At 41.0% G+C, this 27,754-nt stretch overlaps 1 protein-coding gene across 2 annotated transcripts in view; it reads left to right on the top strand.

Moving 5' to 3' along the window:
* Positions 1 to 27,754, top strand: part of Pgm5 (phosphoglucomutase 5) — a 187,761-nt gene that overhangs the window by 25,660 nt on the left and 134,347 nt on the right. For both annotated transcript variants that reach the window (NM_001191953.3, XM_063273533.1), the window contains exons 2-6: positions 2,664 to 2,826; positions 15,625 to 15,771; positions 20,483 to 20,608; positions 23,221 to 23,411; positions 24,074 to 24,228. In NM_001191953.3, coding sequence (NP_001178882.1) covers positions 2,664 to 2,826; positions 15,625 to 15,771; positions 20,483 to 20,608; positions 23,221 to 23,411; positions 24,074 to 24,228 — 782 coding nt within the window. The remainder of the gene's footprint in view (positions 1 to 2,663; positions 2,827 to 15,624; positions 15,772 to 20,482; positions 20,609 to 23,220; positions 23,412 to 24,073; positions 24,229 to 27,754) is intronic.

The raw sequence follows: 27,754 nt of genomic DNA, 5'->3' as shown, positions 1-27,754 counted from the left end.
GTGTGACTCTTGGTGAGAGTGGCACATTAGAGCTATCCTCTATCACTGTGTTGAGGTTGGTTGTGCCATTACATCAACTATTTGTCTTTGTGTAATGAAATTGGGTAGGCCAATGCTTCACGTGTATCTTTTTTGTAACTGTAACTTTTGCTTGGTTGATCGTCCCGTTCATCATTAGACAGAGAACCATTTTTGATCTCTTCCAATTGATTTTGGCTTTGAGCCTGTTTTGTCAATATTAGTATGGCCATACCTGTATGCTTTCTGGTTCCATTTGCTTTGGGATGTGTGTTCACCATCTGTTCACTCTAAGGCTGTGTCTGCCTTTGCTAGCAAGTTTGTGTGTTGCTTATAACAACCAAATATACTGGATTTTGTTTTTTTGTTTGTTTCTTCCTTTGAGGTAGGGTCTCACTAGGCTCCTGTCTTTATGAAGAACAGCCTGGCCTCAAACTCACAGAGATCTTCTTCTCTCTACCTCCCAACTCCTGAGAATAAAGGCATTGTTCCACCATGTCCAGCTTCCCCCTCCCCCTATTTTTAACTGAGTTTGCTACTCTGTGCCTTTTGATTGGAGAATTAAGACTATTCCTAATTCTGAGTTATTGTTGAAAACTGTGGATAGATTCTCAAACTTTTGTTGATTTTGCAGCATTTAGTATTTCCAAGTCCTCCTTCACTTCCTGTTCTACTATGGTTTGTTCTTTCCCGGGGCCTCATGAATAGGATTGTCTGTCACTTTAATGTGTAAGACTCCTTCAAGTGTCTTATGCTTCCTCGAGTTCCCAGATTGAGCATACAGGGAGGGAGGGACATTTACCTGTAGAACTGCTTAGCTCTTACCTCAGTGGGTGAGGTCTTTTAAATTAATTTATTTATTTTAAATTGATTAGGTATATTAATTATATGTACTATGTATTTAATTTATGACATTCTCTCTCACACACATATAATATATATTTTTATTATATGCACCCCTTTCCATTACCTTCATAAATGAACTTCTTGCCACTGCTCTCCCATCCTCTGCCAGTGCAGCTACCTTGGGTGTAGCTTTGATCTCCCTGCCTCAGAGCTCTGAAATGTTCTGATACAGAAAATACAGTGTGAGTTTTATGGAAATCTCTCTTTGTCATAAACTATGATCCCAACCCTGCTGCAGCCCTCACTAGCACCTTGAGGAGAGGACACTCAGATGTGGCTGAGCCCTCTTCACTGCACTCTGGACTTATTCATCTGTTCTGCTTTCCAATGTTTTAATTCTTCTCTACTTAGAGTAGTGTTATTTTTTTCTTTCACCCCTTTAGTAGCATAGCAGCTGATATCCAAGTCTCCCTCCCCGCCCCCACCTGGGACAGTCTGGACATCCATGTGTCCTAGTTTCATTTCTATTGTCATAAGATTCCCTGACAAAAGCAACTTTCCATTCCAGGCTACACTCCGTCACTGCGAGGAAGTCAAGCCAGAAACTTCAGTCACATCCTACTCACAGTCAAGGACAGAGAAAAATGAATCCATACATGCTTTTTGTGCTTCTGCTCATCTTGGTTTCTCCACTCTTACACAGTTATGGAGCTTGCCTAGGGAATGGTGCTACCTAGAGTGGGCTAAGCCTTCCCGTATCAGTTAAGACCATCCCCTACAGGCATGCCCCCAGTCAATTCAATGTAAACAATACCCTATTGAGGCTTTGTAGGTGGTTCTAATTGTGTCAAGTTGACAAAGGTAACCATCACATCACCATGTGTGCAATCCCCCATCTTCCTCTGTTCGTTAGTTTTAATGCTAACCAATCCACAGATATTTACTATGTACTCACTGTCTCACAGGTTTGTTCTGAGTTATTTAGAGTAAATAATTCTTGGGGATTATGCATAGTGGTTAAAGAAATAATATGGAAAGTATTAGGTGATGATGTGTGAGAAAGAAAATTTATCAGAAAAACAGAAAACAATGCAACATAGGGACTGTGCATACTACATTTCAGAGGGCTGTCCTAGTTTCTGTCTCTTACATTGGAGTAGAAACTCAAAGGCATGGCAACAAGAGCAGGATGTAACTGGCAGCGTTGAACGCTCAGTCAGGGAGCAGAGAGTTACATGTGCTTCTGCTCTGTGGCTTCTTTTCTTTTTATCTAGTCTAAGACCAAGGCATTTAAGGCAGGTCTCCCTCATTGAACTTAATCTAGACAATCCCTTACTGATGTGCCTGGAGACTTGTTTCCATGGTGATTCTAAATGGCATCAATGTGGCAATCAAGAGTAAAGTATCACACAGAAGAAGCAAGAGAAGTAGGAAGCAATCCTCTCCCTTTTCTTTGCCATTTCTAATACCTTCATCATTATAGTTTCTTAGTCAGACCTAAAGTTAAGAACTTATGTGAGCAAACCTGTTGGTCATCAAACGTAGATATTTCAAACCACCAGAAGCCAACGATCCTTAAGTAATTATTAGTTGGCAGTGGAAGACTATATACGACTACCCCGAATAGACTTGGAGACTTTGGGTGGGGCAGACAATGCTCCTTTTATTCAGCTTTCCTAACACAGAGTCTGTTCAACTCCTTTGGCTAGGAGATTGATTACCTCTTGACAGGTCCTGGGCTACTTTCCTGTCAAAATGCCTTCAATTCCATGAACTGACTTTTTGCTGTACGTTTTTAGATTGGTCGGCTGATTATTGGGCAGAATGGCATCTTGTCGACACCTGCAGTCTCCTGCATTATCAGGAAGATCAAAGCAGCTGGTGGGATCATCCTAACAGCCAGCCACTGTCCTGGAGGACCAGGGGGAGAGTTTGGAGTGAAGTTTAATGTTGCTAATGGAGGTATGTGGTTCCAAATATGCCTTAACTGATACCGTTTCTCATATATTATCATACTCTCTGATGGTAGGCAGGCAAAGTGGAGAGGAGTCAGCTCAGAAAAATTCAATGAGATGCCCAAGGTGATATGATTCCAAGGAAGTAACATATAGCCTCTCATATGCACAGGGCTAGTCTCTTGATCACCTGTATGCTTCAGCCAAGTCAAGGACTGGGTAGTTGACAGTTATCTGATATACGAGGACTCTGAATTTTAAAGTTAGAAAATACCCCAAGGGCCATTTAAAACACCCCTTTCCTTCTTCAAAGAAACAAATTGGAACTCCAGGAGGCTGGGTTACTGTGGAAGGTCACAGGCTGCTCAGAGAGACAAATGATTTTTAGTCTAGGTCTCGATCTCAGTGGGAATATATATATATATATATATATATATATATGTATATATATATATACCTTTAGTGTATATATATAAAGGTATATATATATATATATATATATATACCTTTAATTTGTTCTTAAATTTATAGAAGTGTACAGTGTGTCATAAATGGACTCCAGCTATCCATCCTGTACTTTTCTCATATTGGTAATCATGTCCACCCCCTGCGATATTTTAAGGCAAAATTGAACATGAAGACACTCCATACCTAAATATTTTTGTCTTCATTTTTTCAAAGACCCATTCCCCCAAAACTATAGTAACAGGCTGTGCTGTTTACTTTTCTTGTGACAAACTCCTGACATGAAGCAACTTCAGGAAAGAAGGTTTCATTTTAGCTCACAGTCTGAGGACACAGTTCACTGTAGCAGGGAAGGCCCCCAGGAAGGAATGTGAGGCTGCTGAGGGGGGTTGTGGGGAGTGAAAAGGGAGGGGAGCAATTTGTATTTCACCTTTATTCAGTGTGAGATCTCAGTCTGTGGAATGGTGCCCTGCACTTGGGGTGGACCTGTCCTCTTCAGTTAACCTTTGTAGAAACACCCTTAAGAGTTGTGTCTCCTAAGTGATTCCAAATCCAGTCCAGATGACAATGAAGATTAACCATCACACGTATCTAACAAAAATAACACCAACCCTCCTAAACCACCTGACACCCAATCTCCAGTCACTTTCCCTTGTGGCGATTGTCAAAGTGTTATTCACAGCTGTTTCATTTGAAAAATAAAAGATGCCCACCAGAACGGTGCATTGGTTCCCTAAGACTCTTCAATCTTTTTAAATCTAGAATATTGGGCATGTTTGCTTTATGAGAGCATAAGCTAAATTTTAATAAAAAAAACAGTTATTACTGTGAATTATTCCTGGCACCAGGGAAAACAGCACAACAGTGTACTGGAAGAATAATTTGTTATTGTTCCTCCCCATGGCCACTTTGTACATTATTTAAAAATAAAGTATTTGTAACATTCATATTGAATGTTAATATACCCACAGATACACACACCAGAACACACACAGACCCAGACACATTCATGAACACTCACACACACGTACACATACTCACACTCACACACACACACACACACACACACACACACACACCACAAGGAAAACCTAGAGCACATCTACGAGTGTTGAGGACATAATCAACACTTAATAGTATAGAAAAATCACCAAACCATAAAAGGAGACACACAGAGTGGAAGTAAGCAACAGAGAGCCGAGGAAACACCCAGAGACCAGCCATCTGAGTGTGTGGGGTGAGTACTATGAGCAATACCCCAGAACGTACATGGATTAACCTCTTCAGTTAAAATACGCAGAGTGGCTGGATGGCTACAAAAAAGAGCCATCCCCTTGCTGCCTGTTGTTGACTCTTTGAAGCTCTAAGAGCATATGTGAGCCAAAAGGGAAGGGGCAGAAAAGGATAGTTCTGGAAGATAGACACCAAAGGAAATCAGGGCTGGTAACACTTAGGTAAAATATAACTCAAGCTAAATAATAATTACAAGGTAAAAATAAGGCCACCGCGCAATGACAAAGGGAACAGTTCACTAAGAACCCATAAGAATTATGAGTGTACCCGCGGATCCCGGCCCGCAGCAGCTCTCTGCTCCCAGACCCGGTGAGAGAGAAACCCAACCGCCTGGTCAGGTGGGCACTCCTGAGGCTGCAGAGCGGAAGAGACCACCAACACTGCTCACCCCTGCCCACATCCCTGGCGCAAGAGGAAACTGTATAAGGCCTCTGGGCTCCCGTGGGGGAGGGCCCAGGAGCGGCAGGACCCCGCAGGACCCTGAAGGAAACAGACCAGATAAACAGTTCTCTGCACCCAAATCCCGTGGGAGGGAGAGCTAAACCTTCAGAGAGGCGGACAAGCCTTGGAAACCAGAAGAGACTGCTCCCTGCACACACATCTCGGACGCCAGAGGAAAAAGCCAAAGACCATCTGGAACCCTGGTGCACTGAAGCTCCCGGAAGGGGCGGCACAGGTCTTCCTGGTTGCTGCCGCTGCAGAGAGCCCCTGGGCAGCACCCCACGAGCAAACCTGAGCCTCGGGACCACAGGTAAGACCAAATTTTCTGCTGCAAGAAAGCTGCCTGGTGACCTCAAGACACAGGCCCACAGGAACAGCTGAAGACCTGTAGAGAGGAAAAACTACACGCCCGAAAGCAGAACACTCTGTCCCCATAACTGACTGAAAGAAAGGAAAACAGGTCTACAGCACTCCTGACACACAGGCTTATAGGACAGTCTAGCCACTGTCAGAAACAGCAGAACAAAGTAACACTAGAGATAATCTGATGGCGAGAGGCAAGCGCAGGAACCCAAGCAACAGAAACCAAGACTACATGCCATCATCGGAGCCCAATTCTCCCACCAAAACAAACATGGAATATCCAAACACACCAGAAAAGCAAGATCTAGTTTCAAAATCATATTTGATCATGATGCTGGAGGACTTCAAGAAAGACATGAACACACTTAGGGAAGCACAGGAAAACATTAATAAACAAGTAAAAGCCTACAGAGAGGAATCGCAAAAATCCCTGAAAGAATTCCAGGAAAACACAATCAAACAGTTGAAGGAATTAAAAATGGAAATAGAAGCAATCAAGAAAGAACACATGGAAACAACCCTGGATATAGAAAACCAAAAGAAGAGACAAGGAGCTGTAGATACAAGCTTCACCAACAGAATACAAGAGATGGAAGAGAGAATCTCAGGAGCAGAAGATTCCATAGAAATCATTGACTCAACTGTCAAAGATAATGTAAAGCGGAAAAAGCTACTGGTCCAAAACATACAGGAAATCCAGGACTCAATGAGAAGATCAAACCTAAGGATAATAGGTATAGAAGAGAGTGAAGACTCCCAGCTCAAAGGACCAGTAAATATCTTCAACAAAATCATAGAAGAAAACTTCCCTAACCTAAAAAAAGAGATACCCATAGACATACAAGAAGCCTACAGAACTCCAAATAGATTGGACCAGAAAAGAAACACCTCCCGTCACATAATTGTCAAAACACCAAACGCACAAAATAAAGAAAGAATATTAAAAGCAGTAAGGGAAAAAGGTCAAGTAACATATAAAGGGAGACCTATCAGAATCACACCAGACTTCTCGCCAGAAACTATGAAGGCCAGAAGATCCTGGACTGATGTCATACAGACACTAAGAGAACACAAATGCCAGCCCAGGTTACTGTATCCAGCAAAACTCTCAATTAACATTGATGGAGAAACCAAGATATTCCATGACAAAACCAAATTTACACAATATCTTTCTACAAATCCAGCACTACAAAGGATAATAAATGGTAAAGCCCAACATAAGGAGGCAAGCTATACCCTAGAAGAAGCAAGAAACTAATCGTCTTGGCAACAAAACAAAGAGAATGAAAGCACACAAACATAACCTCACATCCAAATATGAATATAACGGGAAGCAATAATCACTATTCCTTAATATCTCTCAATATCAATGGCCTCAACTCCCCAATAAAAAGACATAGATTAACAAACTGGATACGCAACGAGGACCCTGCATTCTGCTGCCTACAGGAAACACACCTCAGAGACAAAGACAGACACTACCTCAGAGTGAAAGGCTGGAAAACAACTTTCCAAGCAAATGGTCAGAAGAAGCAAGCTGGAGTAGCCATTCTAATATCAAATAAAATCAATTTCCAACTAAAAGTCATCAAAAAAGATAAGGAAGGACACTTCATATTCATCAAAGGAAAAATCAACCAAGATGAACTCTCAATCCTAAATATCTATGCCCCAAATACAAGGGCACCTACATACGTAAAAGAAACCTTACTAAAGCTCAAAACACACATTGCACCTCACACAATAATAGTGGGAGATTTCAACACCCCACTCTCATCAATGGACAGATCATGGAAACAGAAATTAAACAGTGATGTAGACAGACTAAGAGAAGTCATGAGCCAAATGGACTTAACGGATATTTATAGAACATTCTATCCTAAAGCAAAAGGATATACCTTCTTCTCAGCTCCTCATGGTACTTTCTCCAAAATTGACCATATAATTGGTCAAAAAACGGGCCTCAACAGGTACAGAAAGATAGAAATAATCCCATGCGTGCTATCGGACCACCACGGCCTAAAACTGGTCTTCAATAATAATAAGGGAAGAATGCCCACATATACGTGGAAATTGAACAATGCTCTACTCAATGATAACCTGGTCAAGGAAGAAATAAAGAAAGAAATTAAAAACTTTTTAGAATTTAATGAAAATGAAGATACAACATACTCAAACTTATGGGACACAATGAAAGCTGTGCTAAGAGGAAAACTCATAGCGCTGAGTGCCTGCAGAAAGAAACAGGAAAGAGCATATGTCAGCAGCTTGACAGCACACCTAAAAGCTCTAGAACAAAAAGAAGCAAATACACCCAGGAGGAGTAGAAGGCAGGAAATAATCAAACTCAGAGCTGAAATCAACCAAGTAGAAACAAAAAGGACCATAGAAAGAATCAACAGAACCAAAAGTTGGTTCTTTGAGAAAATCAACAAGATAGATAAACCCTTAGCCAGACTAACGAGAGGACACAGAGAGTGTGTCCAAATTAACAAAATCAGAAATGAAAAGGGAGACATAACTACAGATTCGGAGGAAATTCAAAAAATCATCAGATCTTACTATAAAAACCTATATTCAACAAAATTTGAAAATCTTCAGGAAATGGACAATTTCCTAGACAGATACCAGGTATCGAAGTTAAATCAGGAACAGATAAACCAGTTAAACAACCCCATAACTCCTAAGGAAATAGAAGCAGTCATTAAAGGTCTCCCAACCAAAAAGAGCCCAGGTCCAGACGGGTTTAGTGCAGAATTCTATCAAACCTTCATAGAAGACCTCATACCAATATTATCCAAACTATTCCACAAAATTGAAACAGATGGAGCCCTACCGAATTCCTTCTACGAAGCCACAATTACTCTTATACCTAAACCACACAAAGACACAACAAAGAAAGAGAACTTCAGACCAATTTCCCTTATGAATATCGACGCAAAAATACTCAATAAAATTCTGGCAAACCGAATTCAAGAGCACATCAAAACAATCATCCATCATGATCAAGTAGGCTTCATCCCAGGCATGCAGGGATGGTTTAATATACGGAAAACCATCAACGTGATCCATTATATAAACAAACTGAAAGAACAGAACCACATGATCATTTCATTAGATGCTGAGAAAGCATTTGACAAAATTCAACACCCCTTCATGATAAAAGTCCTAGAAAGAATAGGAATTCAAGGCCCATACCTAAACATAGTAAAAGCCATATACAGCAAACCAGTTGCTAACATTAAACTAAATGGAGAGAAACTTGAAGCAATCCCACTAAAATCAGGGACTAGACAAGGCTGCCCACTCTCTCCCTACTTATTCAATATAGTTCTTGAAGTTCTAGCCAGAGCAATCAGACAACAAAAGGAGATCAAAGGGATACAGATCGGAAAAGAAGAGGTCAAAATATCACTATTTGCAGATGACATGATAGTATATTTAAGTGATCCCAAAAGTTCCACCAGAGAACTACTAAAGCTGATAAACAACTTCAGCAAAGTGGCTGGGTATAAAATTAACTCAAATAAATCAGTTGCCTTCCTCTATACAAAAGAGAAACAAGCCGAGAAAGAAATTAGGGAAACGACACCCTTCATAATAGACCCAAATAATATAAAGTACCTCGGTGTGACTTTAACCAAGCAAGTAAAAGATCTGTACAATAAGAACTTCAAGACACTGAGGAAAGAAATTGAAGAAGACCTCAGAAGATGGAAAGATCTCCCATGCTCATGGATTGGCAGGATTAATATAGTAAAAATGGCCATTTTACCAAAAGCAATCTACAGATTCAATGCAATCCCCATCAAAATACCAATCCAATTCTTCAAAGAGTTAGACAGAACAATTTGCAAATTCATCTGGAATAACAAAAAACCCAGGATAGCTAAAGCTATCCTCAACAATAAAAGGACTTCAGGGGGAATCACTATCCCTGAACTCAAGCAGTATTACAGAGCAATAGTGATAAAAACTGCATGGTATTGGTACAGAGACAGACAGATAGACCAATGGAATAGAATTGAAGACCCAGAAATGAACCCACACACCTATGGTCACTTGATTTTTGACAAAGGAGCCAAAACCATCAAATGGAAAAAAGATAGCATTTTCAGCAAATGGTGCTGGTTCAACTGGAGGTCAACATGTAGAAGAATGCAGATCGATCCATGCTTATCACCCTGTACAAAGCTTAAGTCCAAGTGGATCAAGGACCTCCACATCAAACCAGACACACTCAAACTAATAGAAGAAAAACTAGGGAAGCATCTGGAACACATGGGCACTGGAAAAAATTTCCTGAACAAAACACCAATGGCTTACGCTCTAAGATCAAGAATCGACAAATGGGATCTCATAAAACTGCAAAGCTTCTGTAAGGCAAAGGACACTGTGGTTAGGACAAAACGGCAACCAACAGATTGGGAAAAGATCTTTACCAATCCTACAACAGATAGAGGCCTTATATCCAAAATATACAAAGAACTCAAGAAGTTAGACCGCAGGGAAACAAATCACCCTATTAAAAAATGGGGTTCAGAGCTAAACAAAGAATTCACAGCTGAGGAATGCCGAATGGCGGAGAAACACCTAAAGAAATGTTCAACATCTTTAGTCATAAGGGAAATGCAAATCAAAACAACCCTGAGATTTCACCTCACACCAGTGCGATTGGCTAAGATCAAAAACTCAGGTGACAGCAGATGCTGGCGAGGATGTGGAGAAAGAGGAACACTCCTCCATTGTTGGTGGGATTGCAGACTGGTAAAACCATTCTGGAAATCAGTCTGGAGGTTCCTCAGAAAATTGGACATTGAACTGCCTGAGGATCCAGCTATACCTCTCTTGGGCATATACCCAAAAGATGCCTCAACATATAAAAGAGACACGTGCTCCACTATGTTCATCGCAGCCTTATTTATAATAGCCAGAAAATGGAAAGAACCCAGATGCCCTTCAACAGAGGAATGGATACAGAAAATGTGGTACATCTACACAATGGAATATTACTCAGCTATCAAAAACAACGAGTTTATGAAATTCGTAGGCAAATGGTTGGAACTGGAAAATATCATCCTGAGTGAGCTAACCCAATCACAGAAAGACATACATGGTATGCACTCATTGATTAGTGGCTATTAGCCCAAATGCTTGAATTACCCTAGATCCCTAGAACAAACGAAACTCAAGACGGATGATCAAAATGTGAATGCTTCACTCCTTCTTTAAATGAGGAAAAAGAATACCCTTGGCAGGGAAGGGAGAGGCAAAGATTAAAACAGAGACTGAAGGAACACCCATTCAGAGCCTGCCCCACATGTGGCCCATACATATACAGCCACCCAATTAGACAAGATGGATGAAGCAAAGAAGTGCAGACCGACAGGAGCCGGATGTAGATCGCTCCTGAGAGACACAGCCAGAATACAGCAAATATAGAGGCGAATGCCAGCAGCAAACCACTGAACTGAGAATAGGTCCCCTATTGAAGGAATCAGAGAAAGAACTGGAAGAGCTTGAAGGGACTCGAGACCCCAAAAGTACAACAATGCCAAGCAACCAGAGCTTCCAGGGACTAAGCCACTACCTAAAGACTATACATGGACTGACCCTGGACTCTGACCCCATAGGTAGCAATGAATATCCTAGTAAGAGCACCAGTGGAAGGGGAAGCTCTGGGTCCTGCTAAGACTGAACCCCCAGTGAACTAGTCTATGGGGGGAGGGCGGCAATGGGGGGAGGGTTGGGAGGGGAACACCCATAAGGAAGGGGAGGGGGGAGGGGGATGTTTGCCCGGAAACCGGGAAAGGGAATAACACTCGAAATGTATATAAGAAATACTCAAGTTAATAAAAAAAAAAAAATTAATAAAAAAAAAAAAAAAAAACAAAAAAAAAAAAAAAAAAAAAGAATTATGAGTGTATACATGCTCAGTGCTGAGACTCCTCAATACTTAAGGAAATCTCAATGGATACAAAGGAAGAAATGGGTAGCGGGATAACAATAGTAGGATACTTCAATATCCCATTTTCAACAGTGGTTAGGTCAACAAGCAGAAAGTTTTCTATAAAATATGGGATTTGAACTATACCTTGTGCCTAATAGACCTCCCAGTCATGAATAGAATTTGCTGTCTCATGACAGCAGGGTATGTTCTTCCCCACGACATGTGGAGCATTCTTTAGGTAGAACACATGCTAGATAAGAAGATAACAAATTCAAGAATCATATGGACAATTACTGCCTTCTATTTACTATAAAAATAGTAAGAGATAAATGTTGGAGAGGACAGGGAGAAGGAGAGGCCTAGAATAGTTGGCAAGAACACAGACTGGTATAACCATTAAGAGGACAGTATGGAGCAAGCCATTTCTCTTCTGACTCTAAATGTTGGATCTCTGCAGTGCAAGGAAATCTGCACTCCCCTTCTCTTTGTAGCGTTATCAACAGTAGGTAAGATATTGAAACAACCAGAGTATCTGTTCATAGTTGAGTAGATGAAGAATGTAATAGACACATGATGGGGTATCATCAGCCTTAGAAAGGGATGTACTTTCATTTGCCACAACATGGATGGACCTGGAGGACACTCTCTTATGTGAAATACTGCAGCAGCCACATGGCAGCTGACAATGTCTGTAACTCTAGTTCCAGGGGAACATGATGCCCTCTTCTGGATGCTGTGGTCATTAAAGACACGTGGTGCATCAAGGTGACACATCTATACACAAAATGAAAAGTAGATCATAAAAACAAAGATTCACCAGGCTCTCTGACTTCAGTTGAGAGAGAGAGAGAGAGAGAGAGAGAGAGAGAGAGAGAGAGAGAGAGAGAGACTACCCTACTTGTGTTTTTGAGTGTTAAGCTCCATATAACATACCCGATATATTATATGTAAGTTTTCATACATGTAGGCTCACAGGAGGACTACATAGTCCTGTCTAAGACCAAAACCCAATACAGCTAGGATTAGACTGATGTTCTGGGATTAGGTTATAGAAAGCACCCATGTAAGAACACGGGATGGGTCCAGAGTCAGGCAGGTGGGTTATGCTTTTGTGCATTGCAGGAGCTCCAGTGTGACAGTTTCAGAAGGATTTAAGGGAATAGTGACAGTGGTGACAGTAAGTGGAAGTCACAGGGATGGAGCATGTTAAGGAGCTTTTAAAACACTAAAATGTTCTTAGCTAGCCTGTGGAATGATGGTTTCAGTATGTCATCTTCTTACTTATATGTCATTGTACTTGGCTCAGATGTGCCCCTGAGTCTGAGGAAATCAGCACGGGTGGCCAAGTGATGTCACAGATCATCATGTAACTGGCTAGAACTTGCTTTAGCTTCAGAATCCAGTGTGCTTTGGCATTAGACTTCAGACTTCATAAAAATGATACATGCAGCCAAATAATACAGTATGGCACCTGGAACATGTGCATGTGCGTGCTTGTGTGTGTGTGTGTGTGTGTGTGTGTGTGTGTGTGTGTGTTAGTAAAACCTTCTTTAGTCTGGCAACTTAAAAATTCAAACACAGAACAAGACTCACTTTTAAAAAACTTTTGTGAAGGATAAAGAATATTAAAGGGGGGCCTAGAGAGATGGTCCAATAGTTAAGAGCATGCATTCCCTGCCTTTCCACAGGACCCAAGTTTGATTCCCAGCACCATGTTATATGACTCACAGTTGTCTGGAACTCTGCCTTCAGTGGACTCAAACCCTCTGGCCTCTGTGGACACCTGTATTCATGTGTACAAACCTACACACACACACACACACACACACACACACACACACACACACCCCTTACAATTTTAAAATACTCTTAAATTATTTAATTTTTATTCTTTTCAATTATGTGTGAGTATGTGTGTGTGTATGTGAGTGTGTGTGTGTGAATGTGTGTATGTGTATGTGTGTGAGTGTGTGTGTGTATGTGTGTGTGAGTATGTGTATGTGAATGTGTGTGTATGTGAGTGTGTGAGTATGTGAATGTGTGTGTGTATGTGTGTGTGAGTATGTATGAGTGTGTGAGTGTGTTTGTATGTGTGTGCATATACATATGTGCAATTATGTGCATACATGAAGGCCAGAAGTTGACATCATTGTCCTTTCTCTGCCACTGCCCACCTTGTTCTTTGAGACAGGTCTCCCTCACTAAATCAGGAATCCACTGATTGGCTAGCTTGGCTGGCTAGTGAGCTCACTCCTCCGCCTTTTTCCCTGCCCTGATCCCCTTGAGCTAGGGTTACAAATGTGAATTGCTATGCCTGGCTTTTTGGTTATGATTTTGCTGAGGATCCAAGCTCAGGTCCTCATGGTTGTGTGGCCAAGCACCTTACAGACTGGTCCATCTGCCAGGCTCTTTTGTGTACTTGAAGATTTTTTGTCCCACGTGAAACAACTGTTGGTGTAACCTGTGAAGCTCTCCTGCCGGTCGTGCTGGGGTGCTGCCTTGTCATTCTCTTTTATCCTCTTTATTGTCTCCTATTCTAGGAAGGCAGCTTCCTTCAATAGGAATGCATTATGAATGGTATATATTGTTACATTTTCTTATATTTGTAATAAAATGTTAAGAAAAACATCTGTGTAATATAATTTATTAAACATACTGTATCAAAATATTTCAATATAAAAATACAAAACATTATTATAACCTATAACTAACTTACAATTTTGATATGCATTTTACAATTGTAGCAATTTACAATTTTAGTTTGAATAGCAACATTTTTGGTACTCAGTAGCTAAGTATGGTGGGTGGTCATCATATTGGACGGTATAGCTTTGTGGGGTGGGAAATGAGGTAAATCTAGAAGCAATTTCTGTTCAGTAGAAAGTTACAATATAGTCAGCAACTATAACTCACACACAAAACTACCTAGCTGTCTTTTACAGTGTAGGCCATTCTGTGAGAATTATGGAATTTTGATTTCTTAAAAAAGCCACAGAAATATCATAAGAATGTTTCTGTTTTAATCCCAGGTGTGGGGTAGGGGGCTGCTTCACAGCAGCTGACTATGATTTGCCTTGGGCTTTAGCAGAGCTGCAGATAGTTTCCGTGACTGTGTGACATTTGGAATTCTGGGTACTTTGCGGAGGGCATGTAAATGCTAGGGTCCTGAGAGGCAGGGCTGGTGGTGGTTGGCCAATCAGGGAGGGTTGACTGTGGTTTGCTAGTAGTTGTGCTCAAAGAAGAAGCCTCTCTCTCTCTCTCTCTCTCTCTCTCTCTCTCTCTCTCTCCTTATTTTTCTCTTATCTAGTGATAGGGGGTAAAACTAGGGGATAAAGGGCGGGAAGAAGATGAATCTACAAAGTCTCTAAGACCAGCTACACCATGCAATTTATCTATCTATCTATCTATCTATCTATCTATCTATCTATCTATCTATCTATCATCTATCTATCTATCTATCTATCTATCTATCTATCTATCATCTATCTATCTATCTATCATCTATCATCTATCTATCTATCATCTATCTATCATGTATCTATCTATCATCTATCTATCTATCTATCTATCTATCTATCTATCTATCTATCTATCTATCTACATACCTAATTCTTAACATTTTTCAAGACCAAGCAAAAACTGACTAAGGCTTGTGTGAAGATACAAGTGTTTAAAAAGAGGAGAAAACTATAACTACTGACTTCATGCTCGGCTCATTTAAACTCATTTAACTCCATCGCTGTCACCAATATATCGGTTGTTTTAGCTCCCTATCATTTTTAAAAATTAAGTCATGATGGTGAATTCAGACTGGGAAAAACAATGAACTTATTTGGAGAACGTCACATATCAATGAGACAATGAGACAGTGCAGAGTAGAAATAAATTTTTTTGAGGTGCTTGGGGAGCTGTGGTTTAAATCTGGATCTCCTACTTCTGTCAAGTATATATCCTGTTTGTCTCATATCCTGAACAAAGCTGATTACATAACCGGGTCTCCCCAGCAGGTGCGAAACTATTTTTAGAGTGTGTGTATCATTGCTTAGAAGTGAATTAAAACAAACATGTGGGTTGTTCATCTACACAGAACAGCGGGGGGGAGGGGGCTGATCAAATATCCTTCAGAGTGAATGACTACAATGCGGGAGATACATGGTCTAATTGAACTGTGACTCTGTTCATTGTGTAGAGAACAAACGAGCCCCTCCTCGCTAGTGCAGGGGGCCAGTGATGTTTCTCTGATAGGAATTCTGGAGTCTTCAAAATAAACACATTATGGGTGTCAAATTTTAGGTCCTGCACCAGATGTCGTCTCAGACAAAATCTACCAGATCAGCAAAACAATTGAGGAATATACCATATGCCCCGACCTTCGAATTGACCTATCCCGGCTAGGAAGACAAGAATTTGACCTGGAGAACAAGTTCAAACCATTCAGAGGTAACTTGTTTTGAAAAAATCAGAAAGTTTTCATGCATGGGACAGCCTTCCAAGTGGGGCACATATGGTAGATTCTAGATGTCCATGGGGTGTGGCAGTCCTGGTTGGTGATTGGTGGTTTCTGTAGGGGAGGATACGCATGAGAATTACTGAATTAGTCATCTGAAGAGTGGCGCTGGCCGAGTCGTTGGAAAGGATATGCAGTGCAGAAAGAAACTGGAGAAACCTCTGCGTTTTGATTTAAACACTTTCAAAAGCCACTCTCCAAACTGTCATTTTCAACATAGGACAAGGTTTGTAGTATCATGGCATTCATGGAATAGACCGCGGATCGCCGAAACGTCCTTTTCAATAATTTCTAAGCAATTAAGGCAACGATGCAGGTGAATAGAGTCGTTAAACTTCTCATGGTGGTAGGAGTTTCTTTGCCAGGCCAGAGCCATGTAATTCTGCTTCATGAACCAGGACCAATAACCTGCTCTATACCAGGTACTGTCTCCAGAGGTTTTACAAAGGAACTCAGTAACTTCCAAGTAGTTTTAGGCAACCTTTTCAAGAATTAAAGAAACAGTCTGGCGTACACTGTAACCACAGAACTCAGGAGACTGAGGAAGCAGGGTCATAAATTGAAAGCTAGCCAGGGCTCCACAGAGAGGTGTTGTCCCCCAAAATGGAAAACAACCAGAACGAGTTCGATGAATACTAGATGGGTGAGTGAATAAACTATAGAAGAACTAAGAACATAATTTATTATTTTACATATTCAGTTTGAATACTGTAGCAAGAGTCATGCTGAGAATGTGTACCTCACCCCGTTTTATTCAATTAAAATTGTACAAAAGGCACATCAGTAGCAATAGGACGACTATCTTTTATTCTTTTAGTTCCTCTACAAGATCGGGTACTGTTTACATTCCAATGGTGTCCTCATTTTACAAGTAATTCATCTAGACTAAAAAGATGAACTATCATGGGGACATGGTTTTTAAAAAATAAAAATTTCCTTATGTGTTTTTTTTCTTTTATCAGATATTTTTATTTACATTTCAAATGTTATCCCCTTTTCTGGTTTCCCCTCCAGAAACCTGCTATCTCTCCTTGCTTCTATGAGGGTGCTCCCCCCACCTACTCCCTCCCACCTCCCCATCCTGACATACCCTGCTCTTCCTATGGGGTTGCCAACCCCTTCAGCTATTTCAGGCCTTTCTCTAACTCCTCCAATGGGGACCCTGTTCTCAGTTCAATGGTTGTCTGTGAGCATCAGTCTCTGTATTTGTCAGGCTCTGGCGGAGCCTCTCAGGAGACAGCTATAAAAATTTTTAATTCTTTAAGAATTTTATGCGTTCATAGAATGTTCTTTTATCCTATTCACTCTCCCAACTCCTCCTCATAAGTTCTCCTAGATTCACCTTTCCAACCTATGCACACAATTTTTCAAGTCAGAGAAGAGCTTAAAATAGACTGTTTGGTGGCAAAAGCACTGGGCTACTCATACTACTTCTTTCTGGAAAAGTTTTGAGTTGATTATCTGCTTGTGAGCATTTCCTGAAAGCCTTGTCATGCTCAGGAGAAGCAACAGGGCCCACATAAACAATAGAGTATCATTATTTGTTCTTCGATATTTTCATACATGTAAACAATGTATCTTGATCATGTAAACAATGTATCTTGATCATGTAAACAATGTATCTTGATCATGTAATCAATGTATCTTGATCATGTAATCAATGTATCTTGATCATGTAATCAATGTATCTTGATCATGTAATCAATGTCTCTTGATCTTATCACTTCCAATCACTCCCATACACTAGGCTCTTAACATCTCCCTTCCTCTCTTATTCATGCGCTCTCTCTCTCTCTCTCTCTCTCTCTCTCTCTCTCTCTGTTTTGTTTTGCTCTTCTTGTTTATTTTAAACCACTGAATCTGATTAGTGCTTCCCTGTTGGAACATTGGTTAATCCATTGCTCGATCCTGCATAGTTGCAGTGAGCTCCTAAGTACAATGGCCATGCCATATGCAGAAGACAGGACTTAACAGCACTCTTCCCCATCCTCCAGCTCTTTCTTTATGTCTTCTCTTCTGCAGTGTTCTCTGTACATTGTGAGGAGAGGGGATTGAGAAAGACATCCTATTTAGGGCTGAGCACTCATTAATTACTTATCAACTCTTGGACAAGTTATGAGTCCTATATTAACTCTTTTCCACTTCAGAAGAAGCTTCTGGGGCTAAGCTTGAGAGCAACATGAATCAATTAGTAATATAAATATAAACAATATAAATACTTATTTGGCAGTTTGGTAACATGCCCATTTATAGTAATAGATTTTCCCTACAGCCTATGATCTCCTAGCTTATGGACTTTTGACCAGGTTTATAGTACCAGGAATTAATTACCTCTTGCAAAATAGGTCTCAAATCTAATCCAAAAGCAATTGGTTACCCCCAAACTTCTATGCTGCTTTTGCACCAGTGAAAAGTTTGTACTTTTATTAATCTTGTTAAAGGTGTACACATGCAAAAATGTGCTCATGTAGACAACTAGACCTCCTCTGTGTTATAGCTAACAAAGTAATTTAAATATGCCTAACTATACATGATTAGACAGACAGGGGCTCTAAGATGGGTGAGAGCTTTCAGGGTGTTACCACCAAGAAGAAGTTATAAGTATTTTAATTGTTTTGGGCATATTTAAGGTTTTATAATTTCTGAAAGACTTGAGTCTTTGGAGAGCCCATTGTTATAACCACATTGTTTCTAGGGCAACTTTTTAAAAGGGCTGGTGAACTACCAAAAAACTATACATGGACTGATCCAGGGCTCCAACTGCATATGTAGCAGAGAATAGCCTTGTTGGGACACCAGTGGAAGGGAAAGCCCTTGGTCTTGCCAAGGTTGGACTCCCAGTGCAGGAGAATATGGGGGGGGGGGCAATAAGGGGATATATAGGGGGAATACCCGTATGAGGGAGGGGGTGGGGAGGGAATGGGGGCTTATGGACAGGAAACCAGGAAGGGGAATAACCTTTGAAATGTAAGTAAAGAAATATATAATAAAAATTAAAAAAGAAAAAAGAAAAAGAAAAAAGTGCTGGTGGTACTCTGGAAGTAGGTAAAGAACCCCCTGGTTCCCCAAAATAATTAGGAGATAATCCTTTGAGATAATTTGTGTGCTGTATTCTTACTGTTTTAAGTGGCGAGCAGTGCTTGACTTAACTGAAAACAAATAGTCCTTGGTGTCTCACCTTAAGGTGTTGAGAGCATGTGTTAGATGACGAGAGTGTTTGAGTTTCCTGCATGTCTTGTTTCCTTGAACTGCTCTCGTGATTATCAAATATTCCTAGGCAAAGAATTGAAGAACCAGAATGAAATTTCCAAAAACACCTTTTATTGTAGAGTAAGTAAAATGTCTAAAGTACCTGATGTATTAAATCAAGCATTTTCAGATGGATAGTTCATGAACAGTGATTTTAAATTATTTTCTGAGTTAATAGTCTCCTCATTTCAGAAGACGATTAAGTACAGTCTGTACTCCTTAAAAAGCAATTAAATTTGACTGCATATTCATATATCAGCTTAAATGTAAGGAAAGTATTGTGGGACATGTGCTTGACCAGGCAAAGGGGTAATTTATACCACATATTAAGTATTGTACCTGGATGTACTGAAAGATTATCTGGATGTACTGAAAATTTATTGCAGATTGATTGATAATACCTTTAACATAGGTTTAAGTATTTCAGCTTCGAAGCAATATGACAGTGAAAAGCACACACACACACACACACACACACACACACACACACACACACACACACACGGGTGCCCCCACACACACTTAAAGAGATGAATGGATGCAACTATAAATTTAAAAAGCAATACTTTTTTCCTGGACAAAATTTTAGTTCCCCCAAATTAAATATTTACTCCTCCTTGGAAGAATACTTTCTGAGCATTAATTGTGTCTGACAGATGTTTGAAAACGGTGCCATATTCTGTGCGCTGGGTTTTCATGAGTTAAGTAAAAAAGTTTGCTTGGGATTCTCAGTGACACACTGGAGAGCTTGTGTGTTTCCTGAGCATGGGCAGATGGTCTGGCATTCCCCTGGAGATTAGGTACTAGGCTGAGTGGGAAAGTGGGTTCATGTAAAGTCAGAATATGCCCCTCAGCACCAGTTCTGTGCTTGGATCCAGTGTGCACAACAATGTGGAAAAGAAGGCCACAGCTGGGGTCACACCTTTATGTGTTTGTTTCACGCCGGCTGAGTCATTGTTTGGCTAACTCCACAGGAAGGACCACTGCATATGCGAGTTGCTTGTTAGCATTGGTGTGTGTGTGTGTGTGTGTGTGTGTGTGTGTGTGTGTGTGTGTGTGTGCAGCTGGGGGAGAGAGAGGTGTTTGCTGACAAGATGTGGGCAGGCGTGACCCTAAACTTGTAAATTCTTCTAGCGGTTCATTTCTTCCTTTGCAAAAAGAATGTGGAATGATATTATTTGTACCTTTACTTATCTGAAAAGTCTGAGCCATTTTGGTTGTGCTATGATTTGAGGTTTGGTCTGGAAGTGCACGTTTCTCTGCTGGTGTAGCATGCAGGTTATGCTGGGACTTTGATCAGATTTTCCCAACATTAGGGTAGTAATTCTTTTTATGTCTGTAAAGATCATTTCTGGGCATGCTCCCTGACATCCCCTTCTGTTTTCCCATCACCAGTGGAGATTGTGGACCCCGTTGACATCTATCTCAACCTCCTGCGGACTATCTTTGACTTTAACGCCATCAAGAGTTTGCTGACAGGACCCAGCCAGCTGAAGATCCGTGTTGATGCTATGCATGGAGGTGAGCCCGTGTATTTTTTTTTTTGTCCAAATGCAGTGTCTTAGAACCATTAAGGAGACCTCTCCGTTTTCAGATATATAGACTGTTCTAGAAAATTTTAGGACTCTAGTTACTTTCTGTTGATGTAAATGCAAACAAAACTCGAACCAATAAATTTGGGGCTTTACCATATCTACTTTACCAGATCAAGACTGCCTGTTTGCCTTGAAAATTCATGCTACATTTTATAAACCGTGGAATAAAAGTTATCATGGAAAACGTAGTTGCCCAACTCCTTTCTGCAGTCAATGTCTTACTTGCCAGTGTCAACCTTTTTCAACCCCTCCACTGATTTTCTTTAGTATTTATTTCCTCGTTATGAAATATCACAAATACACAGATCTTTATTAATTTTTAACTTTCAAAGGCCACAGGCTTCTTACTGGACGTTTATAGCCAACCCTTTACCTCTCCTAGCCGCTCCTATCAGCTCCTCATCTCTCTTCTGCTTTCGTTATTCTGCCTCTTCTTGAAAGTCACACAAGTGGAAGAACAAACTCAGTAGTCTTTTGCTTCACATCATTCGGCACAGTGTTTTGTAAAATGGCGTTTGAGGCACACACGCCCCTTCTTGTTCTTTGTGACTGTTGAGTAATATTCCATTTCATTGACGTACCACGTTTTGTCTATTTGCTGGTTGATAGAAATTAACCTTCCTGCCCTGCTGTTGGACTACTTCCAATGAAAGGTGTCATGGCAAGTCACAAACAAGTCTTTATGGGAGTGTGTGTTTCCATTTGTTTTGAGAAAATTTCTAGCAGCAGGATTGTGGAGTCTGAAAGTAAATAAATCCTGAGTTACATAAGAACATAGATGTTGTCCAAACAAGCAGTTCCTGTTACACACAGCAGCAGCAATGGTGACGGCTTCAGTGTCTCTGATTCCCAGCAGCCCTCTGTAATACCAGACTTTTTAAAAAAGATTTATTCATTTATTATATATGGGTACACTATAGCTGTCCTCAGACACACCATAAGAGGGCACCAGACCTCACCACAGATGGTCGTGAGCCACCATGTGGTTGCTGGGACCTGAACTCAGGACCTCTGCAAGAGCAGCCAGTGCTCTCAACCACCGAGCCATCTCTCCAGCCCATATCAGACTTTCTTATTTCAGATATTTTGCTCCATCTTGTTCACCATTTTTAAGGCATTCTCCCTGCATGAAGAGGTTTCTCTCTGCCGTTTACTTCAGACTCCTGGTTAGTGCATTCCGCAAGATTTTGGTGACCATTGGCTGCCTGGCGTGCTGAGTATCTGTTGGGACCATGAGCACACTTGGGTCCCACCCTCCCCAGGCTTTGCTTGGAGGATCTGTTGTTGGGATGTTTTGTTACTTCTTCTTGGGCTGATTTAATGCTCAAGGAAAAGCTCTTTCAAGTCCTTGGCCTGATTTGGCCCAGGAAAAAGACAATTACCTCTTCCTGAATTTTTTGTGTTTGTGTCTCACTGCCTGGCTCCAACTGTTTGTCCATCTTCAAATTAGTCACCCTGGCTGAGGGCTGAGGAACAGACTGTCAGATGGAGGTCACCTCCCTAGCCATGGGGACAGTGGGATTTAGCTACAGCACAGCATAGTCATATGGGTCATGTGGGCTGATTGGGAGAAAGGTATGTTTCTTTCCAAAAGAAACCCAATGCTTCCTCTAGAGAAGGGGACATGGGGACCAGGTCACAAGACAAGAGATGTTTATGGTGTGACCTCATGTATATTTCAGCTGGTAGGAGTACATGGTGATTTTATCACAGGCTCACTCCTCCCTTGATTTTAATAGCTTCCACTTGTATGGTCCCCCTACTAGTACCCCTCTCAAATTTATATTCTTCCTTCAAGTCCTACTCAAAACACTGCCTTCTCTGGGAAATTTCACATGTGACTATTGTTTTCCTAAGCCGTCGAGTCCAATTAGACACTTCCCTTCTGGTCTCAGCTCTCCGATCATTCTTACATTGGACTTACCTCACTATTAGAGAAGAGCCCAGGAATGTAGGCATCATGCAGGTGTTATCCCCTTTAATCTGACCCTTTCAGTTCTTAACATGGAGGTTCAATGTTAGGTCATCTGGTCCATTGTACTTCTACTCTTACTTAGCATTCATGGTTTTGCAAGAGGAGCCTGGTTTTATTCGAAGCTTCTGGGATCTACATGCTGACTTGGCAACATTACAACAGTTGTGCAAAGGGAATTACTGGTGCCCTTTAGTGCTTTTAATATACTCAGTTGGAGTGCTTAATACACAAAACGCAGCATTGATAAATCATTATTATATAGTTGATTTCTTTAAGTCAGTGTTTTATGAAATCACGAGGAAAAAATTTCATCTTTTTGGATGATTGACATCTTTTAATCTGCTCCACAGAGCGTCTGGCACATGGAAGATGATCAATAAATGGGAACTGATAGGATTCTTATTTTATATTGTACCCTAAAAAATGACTGCGTAAATTTTTCTTCTTTTGGACGATTAAGTGAATTGTTATCTTTTTATTACCAGAAAGAAAAAAAAACCCAGAGAAGAGTATTCTTCAAGTATTTTTATGTTCTCCTCTATCTTTTTTTTTTTTTTTTTAAGTTATGGGGCCCTATGTAAGAAAAGTTCTGTGTGATGAACTGGGAGCTCCGGCCAACTCCGCCATAAACTGTGTCCCATTAGAAGACTTCGGAGGGCAGCACCCGGACCCAAACCTGACATACGCGACCACCCTTCTGGAAGCCATGAAGGGGGGAGAATATGGATTTGGAGCTGCATTTGATGCTGATGGGGTAAGTGAGAGGGTTTCCAGTCTGCTGACCCTCTCTCTCATCGTGTGATGGAAGAAACATCAGAAACCAGAGAATCTGGAGCTCGTGTGCATGGGGCGCTGGGCTCAGAGCTCGTGTGCATGGGGCGCTGGGTTTGGAGCTCACGTGCATGGGGCGCTGGGCTCGGAGCTCGTGTGTAGGGGGCACTGGGCTCGGCTGTGGCTCTGCAGTTCTTTGCTGGCTAACACTATGAAACAGCTACAGCTTTTCTTAGATTCAGATTGATGTATGTTATTTAGAAATTATTTCTTAAAAAAAAAAATCCAGGCAATAAATTTTCATTTGTTGCTGGCTTCGTTGAAAGTACCACATTAAGAGACTGGCTATTTATCCGTTACTACCGCTCTCCAGTCCACGTTGGGAGAGGAAGGGATTGAGTCTGTGGAAGCCACTGAAGCATGAAGGAGCTGTGCACACCTCTCAGCAAGAGAGAGGATCGCATTCCAGCTGTATCAAGATTCTAGGCCCCTGAGGGATTTACATGGTTTCTCACACTTCCTTTGGCCAGTTCAAATTGTTTTAGGTGGTTTAAGTGGCAGGAAAGTGGCTCGTGTTAATGATGGAAACTGGGTACGAAGACCAGATGCTTCTTCGTGATAATCTTCACACGTTCCTTCCCACAGGACCGTTATATGATCCTTGGCCAAAATGGCTTCTTTGTGAGTCCCTCAGACTCCCTCGCCATCATTGCTGCCAACCTCTCTTGCATTCCTTATTTCCGTCAGATGGGTGTTCGCGGGTTTGGGAGGAGTATGCCAACCAGCATGGCCCTGGACAGGTAAGAAGGGACATTACTATGATGTAGCACATGGTAAACCTCTGATGCCAAGGCCCGTTTGTTGGTGACTAGAAATCATTCTCCCTGCTCCATTGCAAGCCTGGTCACAGCCTGGGGACTCCGGGATATGGTGTGATATAGCAGCATGAGATTCGAGTGGTCTGAGCTGGGCTCTTTCTTATTCGATCTCTATGTCTTACCTTTTTAAATCTATAATATGGGGATGCTAACAGTATCATCCTTGCACAGATTATGGTGAGGTATGGATGGCATTGTGCTTTCTGTCACCAGAGGTGCTTGCCTGTTCCAGATGTCACTTAAGTAGAATCTTTCACTTTCAAAGGATTTCTTTGTTGTTGGCTTGTTTCATTTGATAATGTTTGTTCACCCATATGTATTTTATTAAACACAGTAAATATCTCATAAATGTGTAGTCTTCCTGAATCTGAAGGTATAATACATATATATGTATATTAGATATGTATGTATATAATATATATGTGTGGAAAATGAAAATAGCAGGGAGTTTGAGGTCAGATTATAGTATGTACGGGACTCAGCTTTCATCTTTATTTGCTGAGTAAAAATCAGGATGCTACACTACAGGTTGCTTTTTAAAGAATGAAATGACAGAGAACACACAACAGGTGGTTCACTCTGGGGCTGCTTGGAAGTAGGACCTGGATTTGATCAAACCCAGAGCCTAGGATGCTAGGCAAGCTCTCTGCCACCAAGCTACGATTCCTGCTCCTGTGTCTGATGTTTTCAAACAGTGTTTACTCTCATAAGAGCAGAGCATGCACATTGCAGAAAGTTAGAAAGCACAGACAAATGAGAAGGCAGACTATCGCACTGTTCCCAGAGTGATAGTCTATGGCGATAGGTGAATTTATCCTTGTAGTGAGTCTTGCTCTGTGTGTGTACTGTACAGATATAATTAAATATGTAAAATAACATACACGATACCAATGTATAATGCATAATACTGAAAAGATCAGACAGTTCACACTGCTGTTTCTTATCAATTTATAATATTCGAATTTCTAGTAATACATTTTTTGTCATCTGAAATCATACAACGTTTAAATTCCCTCCGAACGTCCCCAAAATATTTTGAAGGTTTTTTTTCCCAAAGTAAGCTCCCATCCAGCACCACATATTGGCTCTGGTTGTGTCCTGTGGTGCTCTTACTTAGCACGGTCCCTGTCCTTTGGCAGAGATATTTGGAGATCTGGTCGGTTGGGTTGTCCTGTAGAATTCCTCCTTCTCGATCCTGTGGCTATGTTCTCCTGGTGTTATTTTTTCAATCATTTATAATGTAAAAGTATACTGTGAAATGTAAAAGCTTGAGATAGACAGCTGGGCTCTCTGTAGCTGGTAGCTTTTTAAGGGTTTTGTTGTTGCTACTGTTGACATATTCTAATCACAGCTGGGTAAATATCTAAGAAGAGATATTGATTTTTTTTTAGGGTAGTTGTACATTCAATAAGCTGAAAACTGTTTTCTAATGTATGCATTTCTCAGAAATGTGGGGGTCATAGTTGCTTTATATCCTGACTGATATTTGGGGGTTGGGACAGACTTTTAACTGTAGCTATGCTATTGTGTGATAGATATCATTTTATTGTAGTTTAAAATCTCACCACCCCGTAAGTGACAATTTTTGACTATTCTGTCAACTTACTAGCTACGCATTACTATTTTTCATTATGTATTCATTCAAAGGGCATTTGCATGTACTTAAAGTTGGGTTACTGTGTTTTGTGTTATTGATTTGTGGAGGTTTTAATATATATTTTTGGATCAGTCTTTTGTCAACTCCAGTATTGCTTGTCTTTTCCTTGCCTGTAGCTTGCCCCCATCTTCTGTGTGTGTACAGATGTGCACATGTGTGTGTTTGTGTGCATGTGTGTGCATAAGGAGGTCAGAGGTCAATGCCAGGTATCACCCCTCATGCTTCAGTTTTGAGACAGGGTCTCTCACTGGCCTGGAAATCATCAAGCGGTCTAGGGATCTGTGTGTCTCTGCCATCCCAGGGCTGGGATTACCAGTCTGCTATCACACCCGGCTTTCCAAGAGATTTGGGGCATTGACTTCAAGGCATGCACTTTACTGACTTGCACTATCTTCTCAGCCTCTGCTTTTCATAATGTCTTTCGATGGTCAGAGGTTCTATATTCTTATTAAATTCAGTTTGCTAATTTTTCTTATGTTTCATTAATTGTGTTGTTACTCTAAATACTTTTGACATCTTTGAGAAATATTTGCTTACTCTTGTTGTGTGATACTATTCTTGGGAGATGTGGACGAACATCTACTCACCCCAGGAAGGAACTCAAGACAGAACAAAGTCAGGATACCACCAAAGTCCTACTTGGTGAACTGAGGTTTATTGGGGTTTCTTACAGGAGTTGGGGTGAGGAGTTATTTACAGGGGCAGAAGTGACTCAAAGACATCTGTATCACCCAAAGCCCTCTCTTTCTTGGGTGACAACTCATGAAAGTTGGAAACCAGAACTCCCTACACAGCCTGCAGGTAGCTCAGAAGGCTGGAGATGGTCTGAGCCTCTTTGAGTAGCTGGCTGATCTGTTTCTTCCAGGTGACTTGGCTGGTCTGAGCTTAGGCTAAAAAGCTCAGCTTATCTGAGAATCTCTCAACAGACCTTAAAGCTTACATATGCTTGGGGAGGGAGGGGCCTAGTGAACCTGATCAGTTTCAGGGACTTCCTGAAGCCATTAAGTTATTTATTTCCTGAATCTTAATAAGCTTCCCCCTAAGATGGATGGTTGTTTCATAGAGGAAATTGCTATCCAACACTTTTAAGGTCAGAAAGATACTTTCCCTGTGTCTTTCTTTGAATGCTTATGACTGTGGGTTAGCAACCCTGTCCCTTCCCTTGAGGCCCTGTCTATCTACTGAAGGTGGACTCTTTGAGTTCCCCCTCCCCAATGCTGGGCATTTTGGCTAAGGTCACCCCCATTGAGTCTTTACTTTTGGGTTCATTTTTACGTGTGCTGTGAGGTAACAGTTGAGGATTATCTTTTTCCCATGCTCAGCTGCTCAACTCTATTACTTGCAGGAATTTCCTGTCCTCTGAACAGTATTGATTTCAGTGTTACAAGTTGACTGGAGATATTCAGCTCTTTTATTATCCTATTCTATTCATCTTTACAAACATACCACGCTGAACTCAGGTCAATTCTCCTGATGTTTTTATTCTTTGTCTAATTAGTTCATGCCTATCTAGTAGGCTCTCTCCATTACCACATACATTTTAGGGTGATGTGTCAGCTCACACCAGAGCCCCTTGAGACCTTGACTGAGATCGTGTTGAATCTATGGAGACGTTTGAGGAGGATTACATTTTAATGATATTGGATCTTGGGGTCCATGGATGTATTTCTAAGTAGCCTTTCTTCAGTGTCTTACATATAAACTTGAAATTTTTAGTGCAGATCCTCATGGTTCTTGTTACATGTTGATCCTGTTGGAATTTTTTTTTAAAAAAGAGAATTCTTTTATTGT

The sequence above is a fragment of the Rattus norvegicus genome, chromosome 1 (assembly GCF_036323735.1).
Source record: "Rattus norvegicus strain BN/NHsdMcwi chromosome 1, GRCr8, whole genome shotgun sequence".
Classification (NCBI taxonomy): domain Eukaryota; kingdom Metazoa; phylum Chordata; class Mammalia; order Rodentia; family Muridae; genus Rattus; species Rattus norvegicus.
This window is presented reverse-complemented; position numbering and strand designations above follow the sequence as displayed.